The sequence below is a fragment of the Neomonachus schauinslandi genome, chromosome 10, assembly GCF_002201575.2.
Source record: "Neomonachus schauinslandi chromosome 10, ASM220157v2, whole genome shotgun sequence".
In the NCBI taxonomy this organism is placed as follows: Eukaryota; Metazoa; Chordata; class Mammalia; order Carnivora; family Phocidae; genus Neomonachus; species Neomonachus schauinslandi.
The window spans coordinates 59,662,544-59,686,041 of NC_058412.1; the positions used below are offsets into that span (position 1 = coordinate 59,662,544).

At 43.3% G+C, this 23,498-nt stretch overlaps 2 protein-coding genes across 2 annotated transcripts in view; one reads left to right on the forward strand and one right to left on the reverse strand.

Moving 5' to 3' along the window:
* The window catches only part of USP34 (ubiquitin specific peptidase 34), a 263,530-nt gene extending 258,392 nt beyond the window's left edge, over nt 1-5,138 (forward strand). The window contains 4 exon segments of the mRNA XM_044918540.1: nt 1,142-1,282; nt 1,388-1,531; nt 2,517-2,676; nt 2,871-5,138. Of these exon segments, the coding sequence (XP_044774475.1) occupies nt 1,142-1,282; nt 1,388-1,531; nt 2,517-2,676; nt 2,871-3,478 (1,053 nt within the window). The 3' untranslated portion in view covers nt 3,479-5,138.
* Nucleotides 4,765-21,430, reverse strand: AHSA2P. Its single transcript, XM_021699125.1, is given in 10 exon segments — nt 4,765-4,931; nt 5,081-5,125; nt 5,822-5,927; nt 6,328-6,438; nt 7,151-7,239; nt 8,244-8,330; nt 8,333-8,351; nt 10,384-10,469; nt 20,052-20,242; nt 21,331-21,430. Coding segments are annotated over 10 exon segments (981 nt in total). The 5' UTR covers nt 21,411-21,430.
* Nucleotides 21,431-23,498: the final 2,068 nt, after the last annotated feature.

Genomic DNA, 23,498 nt, shown 5'->3' on the forward strand with positions numbered 1-23,498 from the left:
GAGCTCTGCTTTTTCCCTCTGCCGCTGCTACTCTTCCTTTCATTCTTGATTCGGGTAGTTGGGTTTTCTTGGTTTCTCTACTCTGCCACTGTCTATTGCTTCCCTATTGTTTTAGCTACTGCAGCATTTTACCACTCCCTTTATTGGCTTATTTTCCAAAGAATTCACCATCTCCAAAAACTTCCTTCAAGACAATGCAAAACTCTTGTAAGGCTTCTAAAGCCCTGCCAGCTCGGTAGAAGCAGCCATCAAGAAACCCAGGCAGCAGGCAGAGACTCAGCTGGTAGAATGACCCAGTTTTCCTGACAGCAAGTGTCTGAGGAGCTGGGCCCTGGTCCTGTTACTCTCTGATTTCTTGGGTGAACATGAATGTACTTACCAAATTGCTTACCCTAATAAAATATTTAAGTATATAACCTGTATATATTATCTAAACTTTGTCCTATTTTTTTTAAATAGTCCATTTTGTCTTCCATATAAATGATCTATTATTAAAATACATATAATCTAGAGAGTGTATCTCCTTAAAGACATACTACTTGTGTTTAAGAGCCATGACCATTGAAAAACAGGAAAACCAAATTTTAGTGGAATTTCCATATATTGGGGACCCACTAATTATCTTTGTGAGATAATTAAATTTGCTGTTTATCTTTGCAATATTCATGGGGGGGGGAGATATTTACCAAACAAATTACTATTGCTTAAGGTTTTAACTCCTTTTAGGGAATAAATTTAATTCTTAAAATTTGTCTTTTTCTCCACATATAGTTTGGTTACTTATTATCCATCAATTTGGTCCCCTGAAAACATTCTCATCCTATTTTTAGTCTTATTTGTCCAATCCTTGTTCTCTCTCTTTATGCTAGATAATAAAGTTGAATTTCTTTTGAAACCTATTTTTTTCATTTTGTCCTTCAGACTTGTTACAAGTCTCTTCCTCTTACACTCACCTGTAGAGTCTAAGTGCGGAAGATTTAGTTTGTTGGGAGGACAGTTACTTAACTGAAAGTTCAGTAGACGGAGTTAAAAGTGGCTTCTCTAACAGGACTTAAAATGACTTTGGATGTTCATCATAAGCAGTGTAAGCCTTCAGTTATTTCTGTGCTCAACCATCAGTACTTCTTCTCCCCCACTGTAGTCTGCTATGTCAAAAAATTGCATCAAGCTTTTGTGTGAAGATCCCGTTTTTGCAGAATATATAAAATGTATCCTAATGGATGAAAGAACTTTTCTGAACAACAACATTGTGTACACATTCATGACACATTTTCTTCTAAAGGTATGTCCTACTTTGGAAACTCAATGTGTTACTTCCAATGTGTTAATGGTTGTGTTTTCATTATGTTGGTCTTTTGGAGATTTTTTTTAATCTTTTTTTTTTCAGGTTCAAGGTCAAGTGTTTTCTGAAGCAAACTGTGCCAGTTTGATCAGCACCCTAATTACAAACTTGATAAATCAGTATCAGAACCTGCAATCTGATTTCACCAACCGAGTTGAAATTTCCAAAGCAAGTGCTTCTTTAAATGGGGTAAGAATTGGTGTGGCTGGCTGGCTCAGTCAGAGGAGAGTGCGACTCTTGATCTTGGGGTTGTGAGTTTCAGCCCCATGTTGGGTGTAGAATTGTTTACAAACGAAATCTTTAAAAAATAAACGGGGTAAGAACTGTGGGAGGGAATAGTCCTGTACTTCAGTATTTTCCTTAAATCATCTCTAAATTTGGTTTTAGTATGATTTTTACTATCATAACTTTAACTTACTTAAACTCTGAAAATCACATATGATGAAAAACCAAATTCTTTAAAAGTATGTGTTCTCTATGCCTTTGAAGTATGTAGTACACACTTTTGTATTACCTTGGAAGACATGAGCAAATGTCATTAAATGCTAAGGGCAGTAAGATCACCAAGAGGGAGACATTGCCTTTATCTCTACTTGTTTACATTTTTTGAAAACATATGATGTTTCTATCACAGCTTATGGTTCATAAATAACTGAAACAATCAGATTAATGATCTACTGATTATAAAGCCAGTTAAAACAAGGGAATCCGTTGCCTTAAATAGATGTCCATGATGGCTGGGTCATACAGTAATCGAATGCTAGCAACCTGTCCAGCAGCATTTTACTGCTCCCCCAGTAACCACGTGTTGCTTAGATGCCAGAATAGATTACAGAGCTGAGCAAGAATGGCCTTACTATGAGACTTGCACCAGAAATTGGCATATTTGAGGAACTATGATATCTAGATTGAGGCCTTAATTTCTCATGGATAATTCAGGGCTTATTTTTTAAATCCCTATCTTTTTTTGCCTTTTCCATTTTCAGAAAACTGTGTGAGTCTTCAGTCTGACCTAATTAGTGGCATGATAATAGAGTAATATCCTAATCCTGGCTCTCTAGTTTTAGCATTCTCTAAAAATGCCAGAGAAACCAGAATGGATTCCTGGGAAAGTAAACAACTGTGTCAAAATGTTAGCTTTAGAATTGTAAATGTTCCTCTCTGGGTTTTACAGGATCTGCGGGCACTTGCTTTGCTCCTGTCGGTACACACTCCCAAACAATTAAACCCAGCTCTAATTCCAACTCTGCAAGAGCTTTTAAGCAAATGCAGGACTTGTCTGCAGCAGAGAAACTCACTCCAAGAGCAAGAAGCCAAAGAAAGAAAAACTAAAGGTTAGCTTTCTGGACTAATATTAATTACTTTTAGGGTGGGAGAGGGGAAGAATACACTCTCGGTATAACTGACTTTACAATAGCTATCTGTTCAGTTGGGTCTCCTACATATAATGCTAAAAAGAAAATCTCCTGCAAACACCCCCAGTGTGATCTTAATGACTCCTTTCAGAGAATGATGTTCATTTTCACAGATGATGAAGGGGCAACTCCTGTTAAAAGAAGGCGTGTTAGCAGTGATGAGGAGCACACTGTAGACAGCTGTATCAGCGACTTGAAAACAGAAACCAGGGAGGTCCTAACCCCAACTAGCACTTCAGACAATGAGACAAGAGACTCCTCAATCATTGATCCAGGAACTGAACAAGATCTTCCTTCCCCTGAAAATAGTTCTGTTAAAGAATATCGAATGGAAGTTCCATCTTCGTTTTCAGAAGACATGTCAAATATCAGGTCACAGCATGCAGAAGAACAGGCCAGTGATGGTAGATTTGAAGACTGTAAAGAATTTAAGGACCTCCACTGTTCCAAGGATTCTAACCTAGCTGAGGAAGAATCCGAGTTCCCTTCTACTTCTATCTCTGCAGTTCTCTCTGACTTAGCTGACTTGAGAAGCTGTGATGGCCAAGCTTTGCCCTCCCAGGACCCTGAGGCTGCTTTATCACTCAGTTGTGGCCATTCCAGAGGACTCTTTAGTCACATGCAGCAACACGACATTTTAGATACTCTGTGTAGGACCATTGAATCTACGATCCATGTGGTCACAAGGATATCTGGCAAAGGAAACCAAGCTGCTTCTTGACATTAGATGTAGCATGTCTACTTTTAAGGTCCCCTCTCCCCCCAATGCTGTTTGTATAAGTTTTGCTTATTTCTGTTTTTGTGCTTCAGTTTGTCCAGTGCTCTCTGCTTGAATGGCAAGATAGATTTATAGGCTTAATTCTTGGTCAGGCAGAACTCCAGATGAAAAAATTTGCATCTTCAGTATACTTTCTAAAGGGCAATCAGATAATGGGTATGTTTTATGTAATTAATTAAGAGTTCACTGTAGTGGCTTTCATTTCATATGGCTGTCTGGGAGGAACAGGGTTCCCTGGCCCTGTACAATGTAATTTAAACTTACAGCATTTTTACTGTGTATAATATGGTGTCCTCTGTGCCAGTTTTGTACCTTATAATAGAGGCAGATCGCCTCCGATCGCTGTGGTTCTTATTATCAAAATTAAGTTTACTTGTATACGGAACAACCACAAGAAATTTGATTCTGTAAAGAATCCTCTTTAGCTGTGGCCTGGCAGTATATAAATGGTGCTTTATTTAACAGAATACCTGTGGAGGAAATAAAGCACACTTGATGTAAAAATAATTGTTTTATTTTTATTGACATGACTGACTGCTATTCTGTGCACTTAAACGGATTGTGATGACTTTTCATTTAACATTGCTTTAGTCTTCTCAGATGAAAGTAATGAGAAAACTGTGAATGGGAGGGAAGCACTTCTCCATTATATTCTCTTTCATCATGGTAGTGGCGGCCCGAAAAGTCACTTACCCCAGAGCCTTTCAGGCCTCCGCCCGGAGTGCACATCTGCTGCGGGGAGCAGCCGCGTGACATGGCCCAACGCACCTCACATCAACATGCTTCTGAACGCGACATGCTGCTGCTTTGCTACCTAAGAGCTACAGACCTTAGAAACCCTGAAGTAAGATAAAGGAATAGTATCAACGTGCCATTTATTTTTTTGTCTGCCTGAACTAAAAATACAGCTAAAGTAGCTTGCTAGGACAAGCTTTAGTGGGAAACAGCAACCATCTGTCCTCAGAGGCTCAGTCTCTTCCCAGAGGAGCAGCTATGGGAGGTAAGGTTAATACTGACTTTCCAGGTTGCTTGCTACTTTTAACCCAATGAGAGTCTAGTAGTAAAGATTCAAACAGTGCTTTGAATTCTGTATAATAAGCTCATGGATTTCACCCAGTACAAATTAAGAGTGTTTTCTTTTTTAAAAGGAGTAATGGGGAAGAGGTAAACTTGACACTTTTCCTGCTTACAAAAAGTAATACCCCATAAAAATCTTCTAATTCAACCATTTAGGGTTGGGTCAGCTGTAGTAAACCTTTTATTTCTTCAAAATGCTGCTTCTGCCAACAGAATTTCATGCTCTCTTCTTTACAGACAGGAACTCCTGTACAGTCTAACTGCAATTCAGTTTGCCCTGGAGTAGGCACAAAACTCAGTGCAACTGTTGCATAGTGTTCTGGAAAGAAAATAAGAAGCTTATTACTGCATTACAAAAAGGAAAACTGTCCATACAGTACTATTTTTTTACAGCGTGTCGGGGGCTGGAGCATGGGGGCAAGCCTGAGTGTTTCTAGACTCTTATAACAAAGAATACTAGTAACATACCTTCTGGCCAGTTCCTACATCTCCATTTCATGATCTTTTTGTCAACTAAAAACAAAGGGGAAATTCCCTTAAGACCGCTTTTACAACTTCCATCAATACAGGAAATCCCTGAGCACTAAAAGTACTGAACAAACAATGGTACAGTCCCATCTTCCAGGTCATACAGCGGCGCCACTGAAAATCCACTGTTCTTGCGTGCCAAAACGTCCTTAACAGCACCAGCCTCGAGGACAGAAGTGCAGTGACATTGGTAACCCAACAGAACTGATGTCGGGGCTGAGGCAACGCAGACCCTAGTGATTTATGCTTTAGGTGGCCAAAATGTGAAACTTGTACAGCAGGAGTTAAGAATTCTACTTCCTTCTTCTAAAACCATAAGCATTAGCACAATTACTGTGCAAACTCAGTCTTCAGCTTTATCATTACTTAGTATGTGTAACATTTATTTGTTCTACAACCAAGTATACATACTTAATAATGTTCTCAAAACCAACTTTATAATGTTCTCCAGTTTCTGTGAGCCCAGATAAAAAACCAAAGCAAATTTTTTTTAAAAAGCATGGATTTTAAAAAGCAATACTGGGGCGCCTGGCTGGCTCAGTGGGAAGAGCATACGACTCCTGATCTTGAGGTCATGAGTTCAAGCCCTATGCTGGCTGTAGAGATTACTAAAATTAAAAAAAAAAAAGCAGTATTAACAGAAGAGTCAGTCCCAGCTTACTTTTTAACCCTAAAGATCACTTACCAATTCTATATATTCACCAGTGATGTTCCCATCAAACATTAGGAATTTCCCTCCCTTTTCAGCTTCTAATACAGCAGGAGATTTAGAAAATTTTTGCACCAACTAACCAAGCAAAACACAGAGCAGACATGTTAGTCCAGTGCGCCCTATCACCTTTTTAACCTAAATGCAAAGTATTAACAATTAAGGTAGTTGGGTTTTTTTTTTCCCCTTTCCTAATTCTGAATCTGTAGCTTTTACGTAGAGCTTTCTCTCCCTCTCCCTCAGAGGGAGAAAACTCAGTAATGTATCTCCTAAATGTGGATCTGTTTCCCCAAACTGCCCATCTTCTACCCCCTTGAATTTTTTAGAAGTTATCCGAAAGACTTCTATCACCACCATTCTAGATCGCTTCAGTTGTAAGAACATGGCCATATGGGAAATGAAAAACCAGCTCCCGTTCTTAGTGGCACATTGTCTCCCAGCGTCAGCACTGAAGATCCTAGCTTGGGAAGTTACTTACATCTTTCACAGTGAAGACGCTGTACAGTTGCTCTGTAGTGGCGTTGAAGAGTTCCGTCATGTGCAGTGCCATGGTGGGGATCCTTACCCCCAACCCCATTGGAGATGAAGCCTGGATCTCAAGAAAAGAGGTTCCAAAGGCTAACTAACTAGCAAGCCAGGGATCAAGCTACTTAGATTTTAAAATTCAGTCTTCCCCTCTTAATAAAATACCAAAATGTCCCCAAATTTCACACTACCCTTTTCCAGACACATGGAAATAGCACGAAAAGCCTTTTAACACCACCAATCCTGGTTACTGTGAAACAGAGCTCATTGTTCCTATGAGCTCTTCGACTTTGTTCCACTCCCAGGTCATCGCTTAACGCCCCAAATCCTCCTTGGACGTGTACATAATGGCCCAGAGGGCATAAAGATGAAGGACAATAGCACTTAAGGCCAAAGGGTGTCAATTCCCCAACACCAGATGCCAAGGATGGGACCTAAAACCACCCAATCTGAAAGTCTGGAGAGGTTTTTCCATTGTGGTAGGTGAACCTCAAAGTTGCCTGGTTTTATAATCTGTTTCCTACCAAAGAACCCGCCTTTGGAACATGGTCTTGAACTAAATTCAATATTTATCCCACAAGAAGCCCTGTTTATATATTCCCTTCCATCAAGGATAGAAGTCTTATTTCATCATTTCCCCTCAAAATGGCAAGGGATGCAAAGATGGATGAACCGGCTGGCCTCACTAACCTTTACAGTTCATCGTTTAGGGCTTTGAAGCATCCTCATTAAGCACTTCCTTTTCCCTCCCTACATACTGGCCCCAGAGGACATACCTGCAAGGTGTTCTCACTCAGTTTCCTTTCAACTGTCGGTGTCTGGGTTGCCATGGCTTTCGTTGGTAAGATCATTCCCACTGTAAATTCTAAAAAGAAACATACAGGAAGTGATTTAAAAAAAAAATTCTTTGAGCACCACCAGTAAGGCAGAAAATCCAAACAGCTTATAAGAAAATAAGAGAATGGATATTTATAAAGAATTCCTTTATCATTGAGAATTTCAAGGCCATAGCATGTTTTTACATACAAAATTAATTTATGAACATGAGTTCTATAGCAACAAATGCCTTTTCTTTTTTCAAATGCTTCACTTTTATTTAGTTCTTGATAAAAGAGTGGTATTTTCAAATTGTTTTCCAAAAAGCTCAATTTTATAAAACAACTACTAGCTTTATGACCTTCACCTACTGTCAAATCCAGACACTTAATTGCTTCACCACCACCTCACAAAGCTTGGCCTTCCAGTATTCAAGCCTGTGGGCCAGGCAACACCTAGATACTCCAGTAACAGAGTCCAAGGATGAGGTGCAGACATTCAGGCCCCACTGGTCATTTTGCCTGGCAGGTGACTAATTTAGGGAAGAAGACAATAACCTCACTTCTACGCAGGGTAGATACGATCTAGGTAAATCTCAACTCTATCTGCAATATCTTTCATTCCTTCATTCATTCATTCAACAAAGATTTATTCATAAGCACCTACTATGTGCCAGGCATTGTGCCAGAAGCTGGAGCTACAGCAGTGAACAAGACACACACCTTCCATGCCCCCTTAGAGCTTACACTCTAGGAGCGAAGATAAACCTTGAACAAGTAAATTACACAAACAACTGAATAAATTATTGTTCCAGAAAACTCTTAGTAATTCCATAGGCAAAATAGTTTGCGATGTGTACGATACCAATGGTCACTAATTGTGGTCTTACTCATGACTAGCTCTCAACCTCCAGATTACAATTTATCCTGCAGCATAAAAAGCTGTTTCTGAAGCCTTAACAGACATCACCCTAACCTGGGAATCCATAGTACAGAGCATAACTTGCGTAAATAGAAAAGGGACCCTCTGGTTCACAAGGGTTGTCTTCTTTACCCGTCCTAAGTGCCTTCAGGTAATCTCCAAGGGCCTCCCTGACCTTGGCGGTGCCTGCAGTTTTCATAAGATCCTTCAGTATATCCACACCTTTTTACTCACATTCACCTACAAATCAGAAAAATACAAACCCTAAGAAAATCTGGTTTGATGTACTCTCACAACATCAGAACACATGGCTGGGAGAAGCACTATGATGCTGGGGGAGGGGGAAGAAGTGGATATAAGAGAGATGCACCAGGTTTCTTCACAGACTTTGAGAAGCTGTAAGGGTTTTTTAATCAAAGGTCCATTGACTGGGTTGGTGGCCAAATCTGGAGTGGACTTCTTAGAAATGTGAACCCCTTAATTTGCCTATAAAATGTTATGTGTATATGTGTATGTATTATATTGATGATATAGTCACCCCATGGCTTTTATCAGGGTCTAGAAATGCGCTGTCCAGTACGGTAGCCACTAGCCACATTTGGCTATTGAGCACTTGAAATGTGGCTGGTCTGATCTGAGATGTGCTAGAAGTGTAAAATAATACACAACAGACTCTGAAGAATTAATACAAAAAGAGAATGTAAAATAATCTCTAATTTTGATACTAATTACATGTTAAAATGGTATTTTTATATATTTGGTTAAATAAAAGTATTAAAATTAATTTCACCTGTTTCTTTAACTTTTTTAATACGGCTACTAAAAAAATTTAAATTCCATATGTGGCTTGTATTGTATTTCTATTGAACAGCGCTGGTCTAGAACCCCAAAGCCAGTGTAATTAGGAAAATCAAGTTCCATAATAACGTGGCCTTGGGCTACACTTTGTTGATGCGGAGGAAAATTGGGAAAGGAAGAAAGAAAGAGGGAGGGGGGAAAGGGACAAGAAGAGGGTGGGGAGAAGGGGGCAGACAGGAAGAGGGAAACATCCGAATGCCGCTCTGGCTCTTGAGAATGTGTCTGTGGTAGTCTCAGAATGAAAAGAGATGTTGGTTTGAAATATTTAGTGTTCCTATGATTCACTTGAGCTGGGCCTGGTCCCAGGTCATGGGTCCCAGTATGTCCTGTAATGCCACCAAGGGTTGAATCTAAAAGGCCAGTTTAATATGCTGATGAAAAACTTTTCAGCTGGATCTGAATATAGTGAAGTGAAATCACAGCCCTTAAATACGGCAACCACACGTCTAAAGATGGGTCTGACACAGCCCCACTTTTATGGCATCTGATAACCTTTACTAAAGGCCAGTCATAGGCAAGTAGCTCAGTATGGTTTAGTTTTTCTCTCTTTGTTAAGAATTCACATTTAAGTAGGTTCACAAATCAAAAAGACCCTCTATCATACTATCTTAGTTTGGAAAATCGACAAATGGTACAAATGGTCCCCACCCCCACTCCCGCCCCCTACCCCCAACCAAGTTTTGCTTCAAGAGGGCAATCCCTGAAAACAAAGTCTGGGAGCTCCACAAAGCTCCACCTCTCAGGAGAGCTAGGAGAGCCAGTCAAAAGCAACGGGCAACTAACTAGTTTACCAAAAACCATGCAATATAACTGAAAGAGAGGACAGCTAAATGCGGAGAATTTTCACCACTAAAGGGAAACAGCAAAGATGCAGCAACAGGACGCCTGGGTGGCTCAGTGGTTAAGTGTCTGCCTTCGGCTCAGGTCATGATCTCAGGGTCCTGCTCAGCGGGAAGCCTGCTTCTCCCTCTCCCACTCCCCCTGCTTGTGTTCCCTCTCTCACTGTGTCTCTCTCTCTGTCAAATAAATAAATAAAATCTATAAAAAAAAAAAAAAAAAAGGCAGAAACAAAACCCCATTCACCCACCTGGGCATCTGCCTGAGCACGCTCCAGTCTGTACACGGTCACATCTACCTGCTACCAGCCCGGAGTCATAGATAAACCTGCGCAGGCGCCACACCTGGGATGAGGGGCAGTCTAGGGCTTCTGGGCCTTGCTCTTCTTCCTCCACGGCTCCGTTCCACACCCCACGCTGCCTCCCACAGTACAGCACACCTTCTTGGCAAACAAACCCTACACAATTCACCAAAACTACCACAAAGGAATCATAGAGTCTATTAACGGTTTTTCAAATGCCCAATATTATACAGCATAAGCTTGGGAGGATACAAAAGAAACTAGCAGATACCTCACCTCAGTGTCATCTACTTCATTTTCTTCAGAAAGGTTGAGTATTTCAATCAATCCCTTGTGCTTTGCGCCAGATTCTTTAATTACACCTAAAATGAACAAAATACGTTCTTCAATCACAAAGTAACAACTGGTTTATGCAAAATTGCCCACCCCCCTCACAGGGTGCCACCACAGAGGATGACAAGGCAGGCTCAAGGCTTTGCCACCACACAGGTAGTTCTCCTAGCCCCCAACAGAGGTAAGCGAACAAAGAAGGTGGAGGTAAAACCTGGCCAATGACAGTGCACACAAAACTAGGGGCCGGGTGGAAGGATGAGGTCGGAGGAAGTGGGCCTTTAACCAATGCTTTTGTTTTCCTCCCCCAATATTCTTTACCAGGTCAAATCAGGATAAAGGGCTGTCTTGACGAGGAGTCACATAAAGGATGGAGGCCAGAAAGGGGCAATGAGGTCTAATCAGGGAAAGCATGAGGGGAGACAGGTGATGGCTTGGGGAAGTTGTGCATGGACTCCATGTAGCTGGATTTCTTTCAATACCAAAGTGCTGATTTCAGGGACATCAAGATGGCAACATAGGTTATTCCTGACTTCGGGTCCCCTCACAAGACCAACTAGCAGGTATCCATAGAGGAGACACCACTGTGAAAATACCAGAGTGCACCCTTATGGACCAGAGACAAAGGGCCAAATGAGAAGGGTAGAAGTGATAAAACTGACCAAATCACCCCTCCCTCTTGCCAGCACAGAGCTGTGGTTTCTTCAGGTGGAAAAACATCCAGGTCCCCTAGCATTGGGGGATGCTTCCTAGACGGCCCATCTGGGTCTCAGCTCCCAGGAACCACTGGGAATCAGACAGACAGAAGCAGGGCAGGACTTGAAATAACCAACACTCAAATCTTGTTGGAACGTGTTCCTACTACAGCAGAGCATGAGCAAAGATCCTGGCCAGTGACTCCGCCCTTCTGCAGAGCTGAGCTGGCAGCCCTATGTGGCTAGGGAGCTCAGCTGGTGATTATGCCTGATTAGGGTCCCTGGTCAATGGACTGAAACCAGCTGTGGAGCCCATTCTACCGCCCCCACCCAGGCAAGGAAGCAAATCTGCAGCCCCACTCAACTGCTGGTGGAGCCTCCCATCATCCAGACCATACAGGAAGCCTGACCAGAGAATCTGGGCAGCCACTAAGCCCATCCTCCAGCCCTACTTGGGCAGGAAGCCAAACAGCCCTGCCCAATTGTTGAGCACAGTCTCTGGTCCCACAGAACGAGGGAGCCCAAACAGTAGCCCTAAGCAGCCTTGAAGCCCAGCCTACAGACCTGCCCAAATGCTAGACACAGCTTCTGGCTTTGTCCACAGTGACCCCACCCAAACACAGAGCGTAGTCCCTAGCCCCAACAAACTGTGGGATACAGCTGGAGGCCCATCCCCACCAGAGAGCCTGGCCCGCAATGTTGCTCAACAGCAGAGCATAGCCAGTGGCTCCTTGATCTCGAAGTGAAGCCTGCAGACCTATCCAACTTCAAGGCACAGTCTGATCACAGAGCACAGCCTGAGGCCAGGTCCAATCATGAAGCCCTGCCTGTGGCCCCACCTGAACAGAGTCTAGCCAGCAGAACCATCTGGTCCGGGAGCACAGCCTGAGACCGCATCCAACCAGGAGCAATGGTGGAGACCCACCCATTGCCTTGCCCAATCATAGAGTCCAAACAGTAGCACTGCCCTTCCAGGGAACACATCCAGGGACCACCCCCTGACCAGAGGTAACTGCAAGGCCCATATAGAGGCCCCATGTGACCATGGAGCACAGCGAGCAGCTACACCCCATCGGGGAGTATGCCCAGCAACCCTGCTTGAACACAGAGCCCAAGGAGCAGACCCCGCTTGAACACAGGAGCCCAGCCAGGAAAGCCCCGACCTCCAACCCTGATCACAGTATGAGCAGTGGCCCCACTCAACTAGAGATCCCAACAGCATGCCCTGCCCACCACAAATGCTACTAGATGACCCACCAAGTGACCCAAATTAAGCTGAATGGTGAAGGTCTTTTCCTACTGAAGCAAACCTATAAATTCTGGAAAAGGAAATCACTTACATATGCAGATACCAAAACAAGGAATTAAGGCTCATGAAGAATCAGGTAAACATGACACCACCAAAGGAAACTAATAAAGCTCCAATAACAGATCCTAAAGAAATAGAGATCCACGAACTATGTGACCAGTAATTAAGAATAAATCTCCTAAAGAAGTTTAGTGAATTATAAGAACACATAGACAAACAAAATTAGGAGAAACTGCACGAACAAAATGAGAAATTCAACAAAGAAACAGAAACCACAAAGAAACACAACAGAAAACCTGGAGCTGAATATAATGACTGAACTGAAGAATTACACAGAAAGCTTCAACAGCTAAACTGACCAAGCAGAAGAAAGAATTAGTGAACTAGATGTTATTTGAAATTAGCATCATAAAAATATAAGAATGTGTAAAACCCACTGGTAATGGTAAATACACAAAGTCAGATCATCTAATATTGCAATGGTGTTGCATAATTCACTTACAACTCTACTTTAAAAGTTAAAACATACTAAAAATAACCATAAATACAATAATTTGTTACTAGATACACAATATGAAAATATGCAAATTGTAATATCAATAACCTAAAATCTGAGGAGGGAAGAAGTATAAATTTCTGTATGCTACCAAAGTTGTTAATAGTTTAAATAGCATGTTATAAACATATTCCATGTAAGCCTCAGGGTAACCACCTGAGGAAAACTGTAGTAGGTACGCAAAAGATTATGATAAAGGAGTCAAAGCATACCACCACGAAAAGGCATCAGACCATCAAGGAAGATAAGAGAGGAAGCAAGGAACGCAGGATCTACAAAACAGTGAGAAAACAATTAACAAAATGGCAAATGTAAGTTCTTACCCATCAATAATTACTTTAAACATAAATGGATTACATTCTCCAAAAGACACAGAATGGCTGAATGGATTAAAACAGGAAAAAAAAAACAAAAAACAAAAAACAAGATCCAACAATATGCTACCTATAATACAGAGACTCACTTTAGCTTTAAAAGGATACACATAAACTGAGAGTGAAGGGATGAAAAAGATATTTCAAGCAAATGGTAACCAAAAAAAAAAAAAAGCAGGAGTAGCTATACTTGTATTAGACAAAATACTAAGAAAAAATGGTCAAAAAAAAAACTAAAGAAGGTTATTATATAATGCTGAAGGGACTGACTCATCAGGAAGATATAGCAATTGTAAATATTTATGTACCCAACACTGAAGCACCCAAATATGTAAAGGAAATACTAACAGAACAAAAAGGAGAAATAAGCAGCAATACAATAGTTGGGAACTCTAATACCCCCCGATCAACAATGGATTATCCAGACAAAAAAATCAGTAAGGAACAGCAGATTTAAACATTATAGAGCAAATGGACTTCACAGGCATATATAAAATAGTCCATTAAACAGCAACAGAATACACATTCTTCTCAAGGATCCATGGAATGTCTTCTAAGATAAATCATGTTAGGACACAAAACATGTCTCAACAAATTCAAAAATACAGAAATTATAGTATCTTTTCAAATCATAATGGTATGAAACTGGAAATCAGTAACAGGAGGAAAGCTGGAAAACTCACAAATACATGGAAATAAACAAACATTCCTGAACAACAAATAGCTCAGAGAAATCAAAAGGGGAATTTTAAAAATACCTTGAGACAAATGAAAATAGAAACACAACACACCAAAACCTACAGGATGCAGCAAGAGCAGTTCTAAGCAGGAAGTTTGTAGTAATGAGCACATACATCGAGGAAAAAAAAAAGGATTTCAAATAAAGAACCTAACTTTATGTCTCAAAGAGTTAGAAAAAAAAAACAAACTAAGCCCAAAGTTAGCATCTATAGATTCAATACAGTCCTTCTCAAAATGCCAATAGAATTTTTCACAGAAACAGAACAATCTAAAATTTGCATGAAACCACAAAACACCCCCAACAGCCAAAGCAATCCCGAGAAAGAACAACAAAGCTGGAAGCATCACAATTCCTGATCTCAAACTTTACTACAAAGTTACAGTGATCAAAACAGTATGGTATGGACATAAAAACAGACACAGAGACCAAGGGAATGGAATCAAGAGCCCAGAAATAAACCCATACATATATGATCAACTAATATTTGACAAGGGAGGCAAAAATACTCAGTGGGTAAAAGGTAGTCTCTTCATTAAATGGTACTGGGAAAACTTAATATTCACATGCAAAACAATGAAACTGGACCCCTATCTTCTATCACTTATAAAAATTAACTTAATGTGGATTAAAGATCTGAAACCATAAAACTAGGAGGAGGAGAAAAGCTCCCTGACACTGGTCTTGGCAATAATTTTTGGATGGGACACCAAAAGCACAAGCAACAAGAGCAAAACATCAAACTAAAAAGCTCCTGCAGGCAAAACACTCACTCAACAAAAGGAAAGGGCGACCTACAGAATGGGAGAAAATATTTGCAAACCTTATCTGCTAAGAAGTTAATATCCAAAATATATAAGGAACTCATAAAACTTGACAGCAAAAAAACCCCAAATAATCCCATTAAAAATGGGCAAAGGACCTAAATAGACATTGATGCAAAGGAGATATTTAGATGGATGACAGGTACATGAAAAGATGCTCAACGTCACTAAGTGTCAGGGAAATCAAAGTCACAGTGACGTATCACGCCACACCTGCTGGAATGGCTAGATCAAAAAGAGACAACAGGTGTTGGCGAGATGTGGAGAACAGGGAACCCTCATGCACTGTTTGGCAGGAATGCGAACCGGTGCGGCCACTGTGGAAAACTTTGTGGAGTTCCTCAAAAATTAAAAGAAAAACTACCATATGATTCAGCAATCCCACTTCTGGGTATTTATCCAAAGTTAATAAAATCACCATCTCAAAGAGACATCTGCACCCTCATGTTCACTGCAGCATTATTTACAGTTGTCAAGACATGGAAACAACCTACGTGTCCACTGACGGATAAACAATGTAGTAGATACACACACACACACACACACACAAGTATAGTATTCGGCCATACAAAAGAAGGAAATCCCACCATTTGGGAGAAGATGGATGGACCTTGAGGGCATTATGCTAAGTGAAATAAGTCAGACAAAGCCAAAAATTATATGATCTCATTTGTATGTGGAATCTAGAAAAACCAAACTCCTAGAGACAGAGAGCAGATTGGTGGTTGCAGGGAGCCAGTGATGTGGAAGGTGGTCAGAGGACACAAAGGTACAAACTTCCAGTTACAAGAGTAAGTTCAGAGGATGTCATGTACAGCCTGATGACTACAGTTAACAACACTGTCCTGTATATTTGAAAGTTGCTAAGAAAGTAAATCTGAAAGGTTCTCCACATACACAGAAAACTGTACTATATGAAGTGAGGGATGTGTTAAATAACCTTACTGTGGTAATCATTTCCATTATATATATATATATATATATATATATATATATATAAAATCATCCTTAACCTTATACAATATTCTAAGTCAATTGTGTCTCAATAAAGGTGGGGGAAAATTAAAATAAAATTTAATTAAAAAAAGAAGGAAAAAAACAAAACCAGAATGTTGACTCTTCTCCAGAGGGCACACTTGCCTCTTCTGGGACTCACTGCCAGAGGAGAAAGCCCAAGTGGTCAGGGCAGGCCCCATTCAGCCTGCCCTCTAGCTGCTGTCTTGGATAGCTCGGTCTTACCTTCCAAAGGAGGTTGCAGCTGCTTTGAGGTGAGGGAGACCATGAACTTCCCTGGGACCCTCAGAGCCCAGTCCTGGGGGTGGGGTGGGGTAGAAGAAGGTGCCAGACCCTCCTATGATCCAGCCAGCTGCAGACAATGAGGGAGCAAATGAGAGCAAACCCCTAGCCAGAAGTTTCCAAGGCAGAAGTGGACTTTTTTGATGCTTCCTGAGCACCTCCCTGGGCCCAAGCCTGGCTCGAGCAAAGCGGCCAACAGGGTGGAGGCCCACAGCCAGCTTACTGTGGGACTCTCTGACCCAACTCTTAAGAAAGGAGTAGACTCCTGAGCAGAGGCCCAAACTTTAACTCAGTACAATCTTCTAGAATTAGCTCTCTCCCTCTCTCCTCCTCTTCCTTTTCACCTTTCTCTTCATATCCATGATTATTTCAACAAGTATTCACTGAGCACAGAATGTTGACCAGCCCGTAACTAGGCATCACAGGAGAAACTTACTCTTTCAACAAGCACACAACATTCCAGACACTAATCTGGACCTGACCAAATTACCTACAGAATGAAAACAACACAAATGTCCATCAACTGATGAACAGATAAACAAAACGTGCTCTATCTGTACAACAGAATATCATTCAACCATAAAAGGATAGGAACATGGGGCGCCTGGGTGGCTCAGATGGTTGAGCGTCTGCCTTCGGCTCAGGTCATGATCCCGGGGTCCTGGGATCGAGTCCCACATCGGGCTCCCAGCTCGGTGGGGAGCCTGCTTCTCCCTCTGACCCTCTCCCCTCTCATGCTGTTTCTCTCTCACTCGCTCTCTAAAAAATAAATAAAATCTTTAAAAAAAAAAAAAAGGATAGGAACATGCTACCACATGGATGAACCTTGAAAACATTACGCTAAGTGAGAGGAGCCAGTCCTCTAAATGTGCGACCTCAAACATAAAAATCCTAAAAGAGCATAGGCAGTAATTTCTCTGACATCAGCCACATATCGTAGTAACATTTTTCTAGATCTGTCTCCTGAGGCAAGAGAAATAAAAGCAAAAATAAACTATTAGAACTACATCAAAATAGGGGTAACTGGGTGGCTCAGTCAGTTAAGGGTCTGACTCTTGATTTCGGCTCAGATCATGATCTCAGGGTCACGGGATCCAGCCCGGCCTCGGGCTCTGCGCTGGGTGTGGAGCCCACTCAGGAATGTCTCTCTGGGATTCCTTCTGCCCCTCCCCAACTCGCATGTGCTCAAAAAAAAAAAAGGACTACATCAAAATAAAAAGCCTCCAGGGCGCCTGGGTGGCTCAGTTGGTTAAGCGACTGCCTTCGGCTCAGGTCATGATCCCGGGGTCCTGGGATCGAGTCCCACATCGGGCTCCTCCTGCTCTGTGGGAAGCCTGCTTCTCCCTCTGCCTGCCACTCCCCCTGCTTGTGCTCCATCAAATAAATAAATAAAATCTTGAAAAAAAAAAGCTTCTGCACAGAAAAGGAAATAACAAAACTAAAAGGCAACCTACTAACTGGGAGAAGATATTTGCAAATGCCATCTCTGATAAAGAGTTAGTATACAAAATATATAAAGAACTTATACTGGGGCGCCTGGCTGGCTCAGTCGGTAGAGCCTGTGACTTCTGATCTTGGGATTGTGAGTTTGAGTCCCATGTTGGGTTTACAGCTTACTTAAAAAAGTAAAAAAAAAAAAAAAAAAAAAGAACTGATACAACTCAACACCAAAAAAAATAAATAATCCAATTAAAAATGGGTAGAAGACAGGGGTGCCTGGGTGGCTCAGTTGGTTAAGCATCTGACTTCAGCTCAGGTCTTGATCTCAGGGTCCTGGGATTGAACCCCATGTCAGGCTCTGCTCAGTGGGGAGTCTGCTTGTCCCTCTCCCTCGGCCCCTCCCCCTGCTTGTGCGTGCTCTCTAATAAATAAATAAATCTTTTTAAAATTTTAATTATTTTAAAAAATGGGCAGAAGACATGGACAGACATTTCTCCAAAGACGACACAGAGATGGCCAACACAAATGAAAAGATGCTCAACATCACTTACCATCAAGGAAACAAATCAAAACTACAATGAGATATCACCTCACACCTATCAAAATGGCTAAAATAAAAAACACAAGAAACAACAACTGTTGGTGAGGATGTGGAGAAATGGGAACCCTCTTGCACTGTTGGTGGGAATGCAAGCTGGTGCAGCTACTGTGGAAGACAGTACGGAGGTTCCTCAACAAATTAAAAATAGAACCACCTTAGGATCCAGTAATCACACTACTGGCTATTTACCCTCCCCCAAAAAAGAAAACGCTAATTCAGAAGGATATATGCACCCCTATGGTTACTGCAACATTATTTACAATAGCCAAACTACGGAAGCAGCCCAAGTGCCCACTGACAGATGAATGGATAAAAAAGATGTTGCACATATAGAATGGAGTATTACTCAGCCATAAAAAAAGAATGAAATTTTGCCATTTTCACTGACACGGACAAAGCTAGAGACTATAATGCTAAGCTAAATGAATCAGAGAAAGACAAATACCATATGATCTCACTTATATGTGGAATTTAAGAAACAAAACAAATGAACAAAGGGGAAAAAAAGGAGACAAACCAAAAAAAAAGGCGGCTCTTGGGGCACCTGAGTGGCTCAGTCGTTAAGCGTCTGCCTTCAGCTCAGGTCATGATCCCAGGGTCCTTCCTGCTCCGCGGGAAGCCTGCTTCTCCCTCTCCCACTCCCCCTGCTGTGTTCCCGCTCTCACTGTCTCTCTCTCTCTGTAAAATACATAAATAAAATCTTAAAAAAAAAAAAAGGACTTTTAACTCCAGAGAACTAATGGTTACCATAAGGGAGGTGGGTGGGAGGGATGGATGAAACAGGTGAAGGGGATTAAAGAGTACTCTTATCATGATGAGCACCGGGTGACGTATGGAATTGTTGAATCACGGTATTGTACACCTGAAACTAATTTAACACTTACGTTAACTAGACTGGAATTAAATTTTTTTAAAAAGGAGCCAGTCACAAAAGACCACATACTCTATGATTCCATTTATATGAAACGCCCAGAATAGGCAAATCCATCTATAGAGATAGATGATAGGAAATAGGCAAATCCATCCACAGAAATAGAAAACAGATTAGTGGTTGCCAAAGACTGTGGAGTGACTGCTACTGGGTACAGGGTTTTGTGAGTGGTAAAAATGTTCTGAAACGGACTGTAGTGGGAGCTGCACAACTCTGTGAGCGAACTGAAAACCACTGACCTGTATACTTCAAACGGGTGAGCTGTATGGTATGTGAATTAGATCTCAATAAAGCTGATATTTAAAAAAAAAAATCATCCCTGCCCTGATGAATGGGGTTGGGAAGGGAACCAGAATAATAATATATTTAAGTAACCATATAAAGATACCAAATATCAGTGCTTTGGGGGAAAATAAAGCAGGAAGAGAGACAGTTCAAAGAAAGGACCTGCAATTTTTAGAGGATAGAGACAGGTGGCTTCACTCAGGACAAAGACCAGAAGGACCCAGAAGAGTCAGCAGGCAGCTGTCTAGGAAAAGAGTGCTCCGGCAGCTCCAGAAAACTCTAGGGCTCACAAGTGCCTGGCAGACAAGAGTGCTGCTAAAATCGAAGGGCTCTAAGCAGTGATTGCTGGGAGAAAGGGAAGCCCCCCGGCTTGCTAGACAAGGCACTCTACATGACAGAAGGATGTCTGGAACTACACACACCAAATCCAGGGGCTAGTGAGTGCTAGGCCCCATCAGGAGTTCTAAAAATATCTACTGAAGGAATGAATACTACACCAGCTGACTCTGCCCCAAGGCTGCCTCCAGCTCCTAGCTGTGCCCTGAGCCCCCCCCCCTCCGTTACCTTTCCAGCTCAGCCTGATGTTCCACTCATAGAAGAAAATCAGCTTTCCTTTGTGGCTGCTGCAAGAAGCCTCACCTTCCACCTGCTTCAGCTCACTGATCTCAACGCGGCCAGCCTCGTTCTCCACGACGATGCCCACCAGGAGGTCAGGGAGCTTCCCCTTGGACCAGCGGGTGGCATCCCGCTCTGTCCTGCCAGGGACCAGAAGGGCAGAGCCGTGAGTGGAGGCCCCAGCTAGTAGCCGCATGCCCAGGCTGGGGCGTGGGGGTAATGCCCGGACCAGCCCAGATCAGCCCACTGCCTCTCAGCCTCTTAATTCCTTAAGATATTATTATCCACTATGTAGTGTTTTGTCTTAAAAACACTGGCTTATTCTGGGGGAAAGGGGGCCTAGCAATCCCACCCACTGGAAAATGGATGGGCAAAGCCTGGGCCGTACAAAAAATTTTAATTTTAATCAAAACAAGACACATTATCAAGTGCATATATTATCTCATGCAATCTTCCCAAATAAATGTTCCCATTTTAGCGAGTGGAAATGAGGTGACAGAAGCCCCTGATGTGTCCGCGTTGACAATGCCGGGAAAGGAGAGGCCAGGGCTCCCTCAACAAGCCACCCCCAGGCTGACGGCTTTACTCTGCCCCGGACCCGCCCCAACTTCGGCTTGACGGCCTTGAGGCACCACAGTGTACCCTCAGTGATGCTGCATCACTTCCTGAAACTGCGGGAGCGAGGGAGGCAGAAATCGCCCACGTTCCACATGCCATACAAAAACGATGTGCAACGGTTCAAACTCCTAGAAGGAAGGCAGGGCTCACCCGAGGCCCATCGTGCTGAGATCCAAATTCACTACATACAGACCGACACACACACACTAGCTCCTTTTAACTTCCAGAAACATCAAGGGGGGGAGGGGAGCTCTTAAGGTCACAGACTGTCAAAGTTGAAGAGGCCAGGCAGATACCATTCATGGGGCCCAGACCAACTTTCAATAGGAGGAAACTGAAGTCCCACAGCCAATGCAGATAAGCCCCCCCCCCCCCACCCCCGGTCTCCAGACTCCGCTGAGGCTAATCACAGCCGCTCTTTGAGCCGCTGGTGGAGGAGGGAATCCTCTGCACCTGTGCAGGCCCCGCCCCACAGAGGGAGCGCCGGAGAGGCCGGGCCACCGCACCCCGCAGCGCACGGGGAGCCGGCTGCTCGCAGAGGGGCCCCACCGTTCCGCCCAACGCTCGGGACGGAGGAGGCCCGAAAGCCCCGGCCCCCGCCCGGCCGCACCAGTGCCAGTTGTTCACGTTGGTCCCGTCCTCCCGCTCCTCCACGATCCAGCGCGGGTCCCCCTGGCCCCACTTGGCCATGTCTGCGCTGGCGGCGCGCCTCGGCTGACGGCAAGGAAGGGCCGCGACGCGGGCTGCCGTGCGGCTCCGTAGCGACGTTTCCGGCCTCCGAGCCTGGGATCGCAGGCGCCCAGAAAGTGCCAGAAAACCCCGCCCCCCGCGCCGCCCCGCCCCGCTCCGCTGCGGGGCGCGGAGGGAGCGGGAGCCGGACCAGGGCTCCGTGAGGCAGGGTCGCGGGGGGAGGGGGCCGGAGAGGCCGGGAGGCCGCAAAGGTCGGCGCGGGGCTGCGGGATCCGGCAGGCGGGCCTGACGGGGGGAAAGGCGTCCGAGACGCGCGGCTGGGGAGGGGCGCAATCCGGGAGCCCGGGCCTGCGGCGGGACTCGCAAGTGCAGGGGTCACGAAGGGGGAGCCTCGGCCGCCTGCGAAAGACGCGGATGCCGTTTAAGGATTCATTATTCTCACTGCAGTGGCCATTTTCAGTGCTAGCCAGCGGAGCGGTGAATAAGCGACGCCTGAGGGCGGTATTGGGGATGCAGCTGGCGGGCTGTCGGAGGCCGCGCTAACTGTGCTCGGCAAACCTGGCGCTGGAGCATGCGCCGCAAGCACTGGGTCGCGCGGTTTTGCTGTGCGCCCGGCTCCGGGTCCGAGCGTGCCCATGGTGCGCTGCGGTCTGCGCTGTGCGCGCTCTCTTCACACCGTACTCCTGTTCCGTTCCTGCAGAGCTGGTTCACGCTGGTTCACGCTGGTTCTCACGCCTTTCCAGCACCTGTGCAAGTAGCACGAGCTACCAAGTTCTAAGTTACTTCAGGGAGGTGTACGTTTTGTTCACGTAATAATCCTTCATGGATGACCAAAGAATGTGATTGCAAGTGCATATTATTGCAGCTTAACGCAATTTTTCAATCATTCACGAATTTTCACCGTCCTGCAAAAACTGCACCAACTATAGGGGAAATGATGGAGGTGTCTATGAATATTTAGCAGGGAAAACGGATAATGACAATGAATTGTGGAAGTACCTGACTCTTCCCTTCCCCTGTGGTGGCCTGTCCTTTGCCTGTGGACTGTGCTCATCACATTCACTGGTGGGAAACATTTCCTCCATCTGCTTATTGGAGCTACTACATTCCAACATCATCTTCCAAAAAGCCGCTTTTATGTAGTATGTAGTGTTTGATCCCCAACAAAGTGTTCAGAGTGTTTTGATCCCCCCCCAAAAAAATTTTTTTTGATTTCACCTTTCATAGCCTTACTTCACCAAAGGCATGGACAAAAACACAAGGTATCAAATAGAAAAGAACAGGAATGGCAGTAGTAAATGGGCACCATTTTCTTGTGGATTCACTGTTCCATCTTTTATCCAATTCATAGAGGGGTGCCTGGCTGGCTCAGTCAGTAGAGCATGTCATTCTTGATCTCAGGGTCCTGTGCTTGAGCCCCACATTGGGGGTAGAGATTGCATACAGAGTATTACTAATAGAACATTACATGGTAAGATTTAGATATATATAAATGTAACCTGGGGGAAAATAAGACATCAGAAAATATACAAAGGCAGAAGCTATAATCACTAAAATTTTATGTGAACAAAAATATTTTTTAATATTTACACAAAAATTTATGCTAATGGAAATAATCTTATTACAGTGCAAATGGAAAAGGCATTCTATGTAATTGATCAAGAATTAAATTGGCCTAAAAGAAATTGCTCCAAAAAGTAATTTCACAAAGAAAATCTTCAGAATTAATGTAATTATTATTAAAATATTTGAGCAGGGAGCCTGATGAGGGGCTCAATCCCAGAACCCGGGGTCATGACCTGAGCTGAGGGCAGACGCTTAACAGACTGAGCCACTCAGGTGCCCATTAGAAAAGTCATTCTTAAGAAACTTTGAATAATCGACAGGCGTGGATATAAAACTGGGAGGAGGGAGATTTTTCAAGGTGGAAAGGAGGCCACAGATAGGTATTTGGAAGTGGAATCGTTGAGCAGGAGGGATATTGGAGTGTAGCAGGGAAGTGTTTTTCAGTGGCTGGGACTTTCAGCTTGGTTAGTCAACATCACCCTGAAAAACTAGAATGAAAAGGGGCTAGGAGAGGGGTTTATG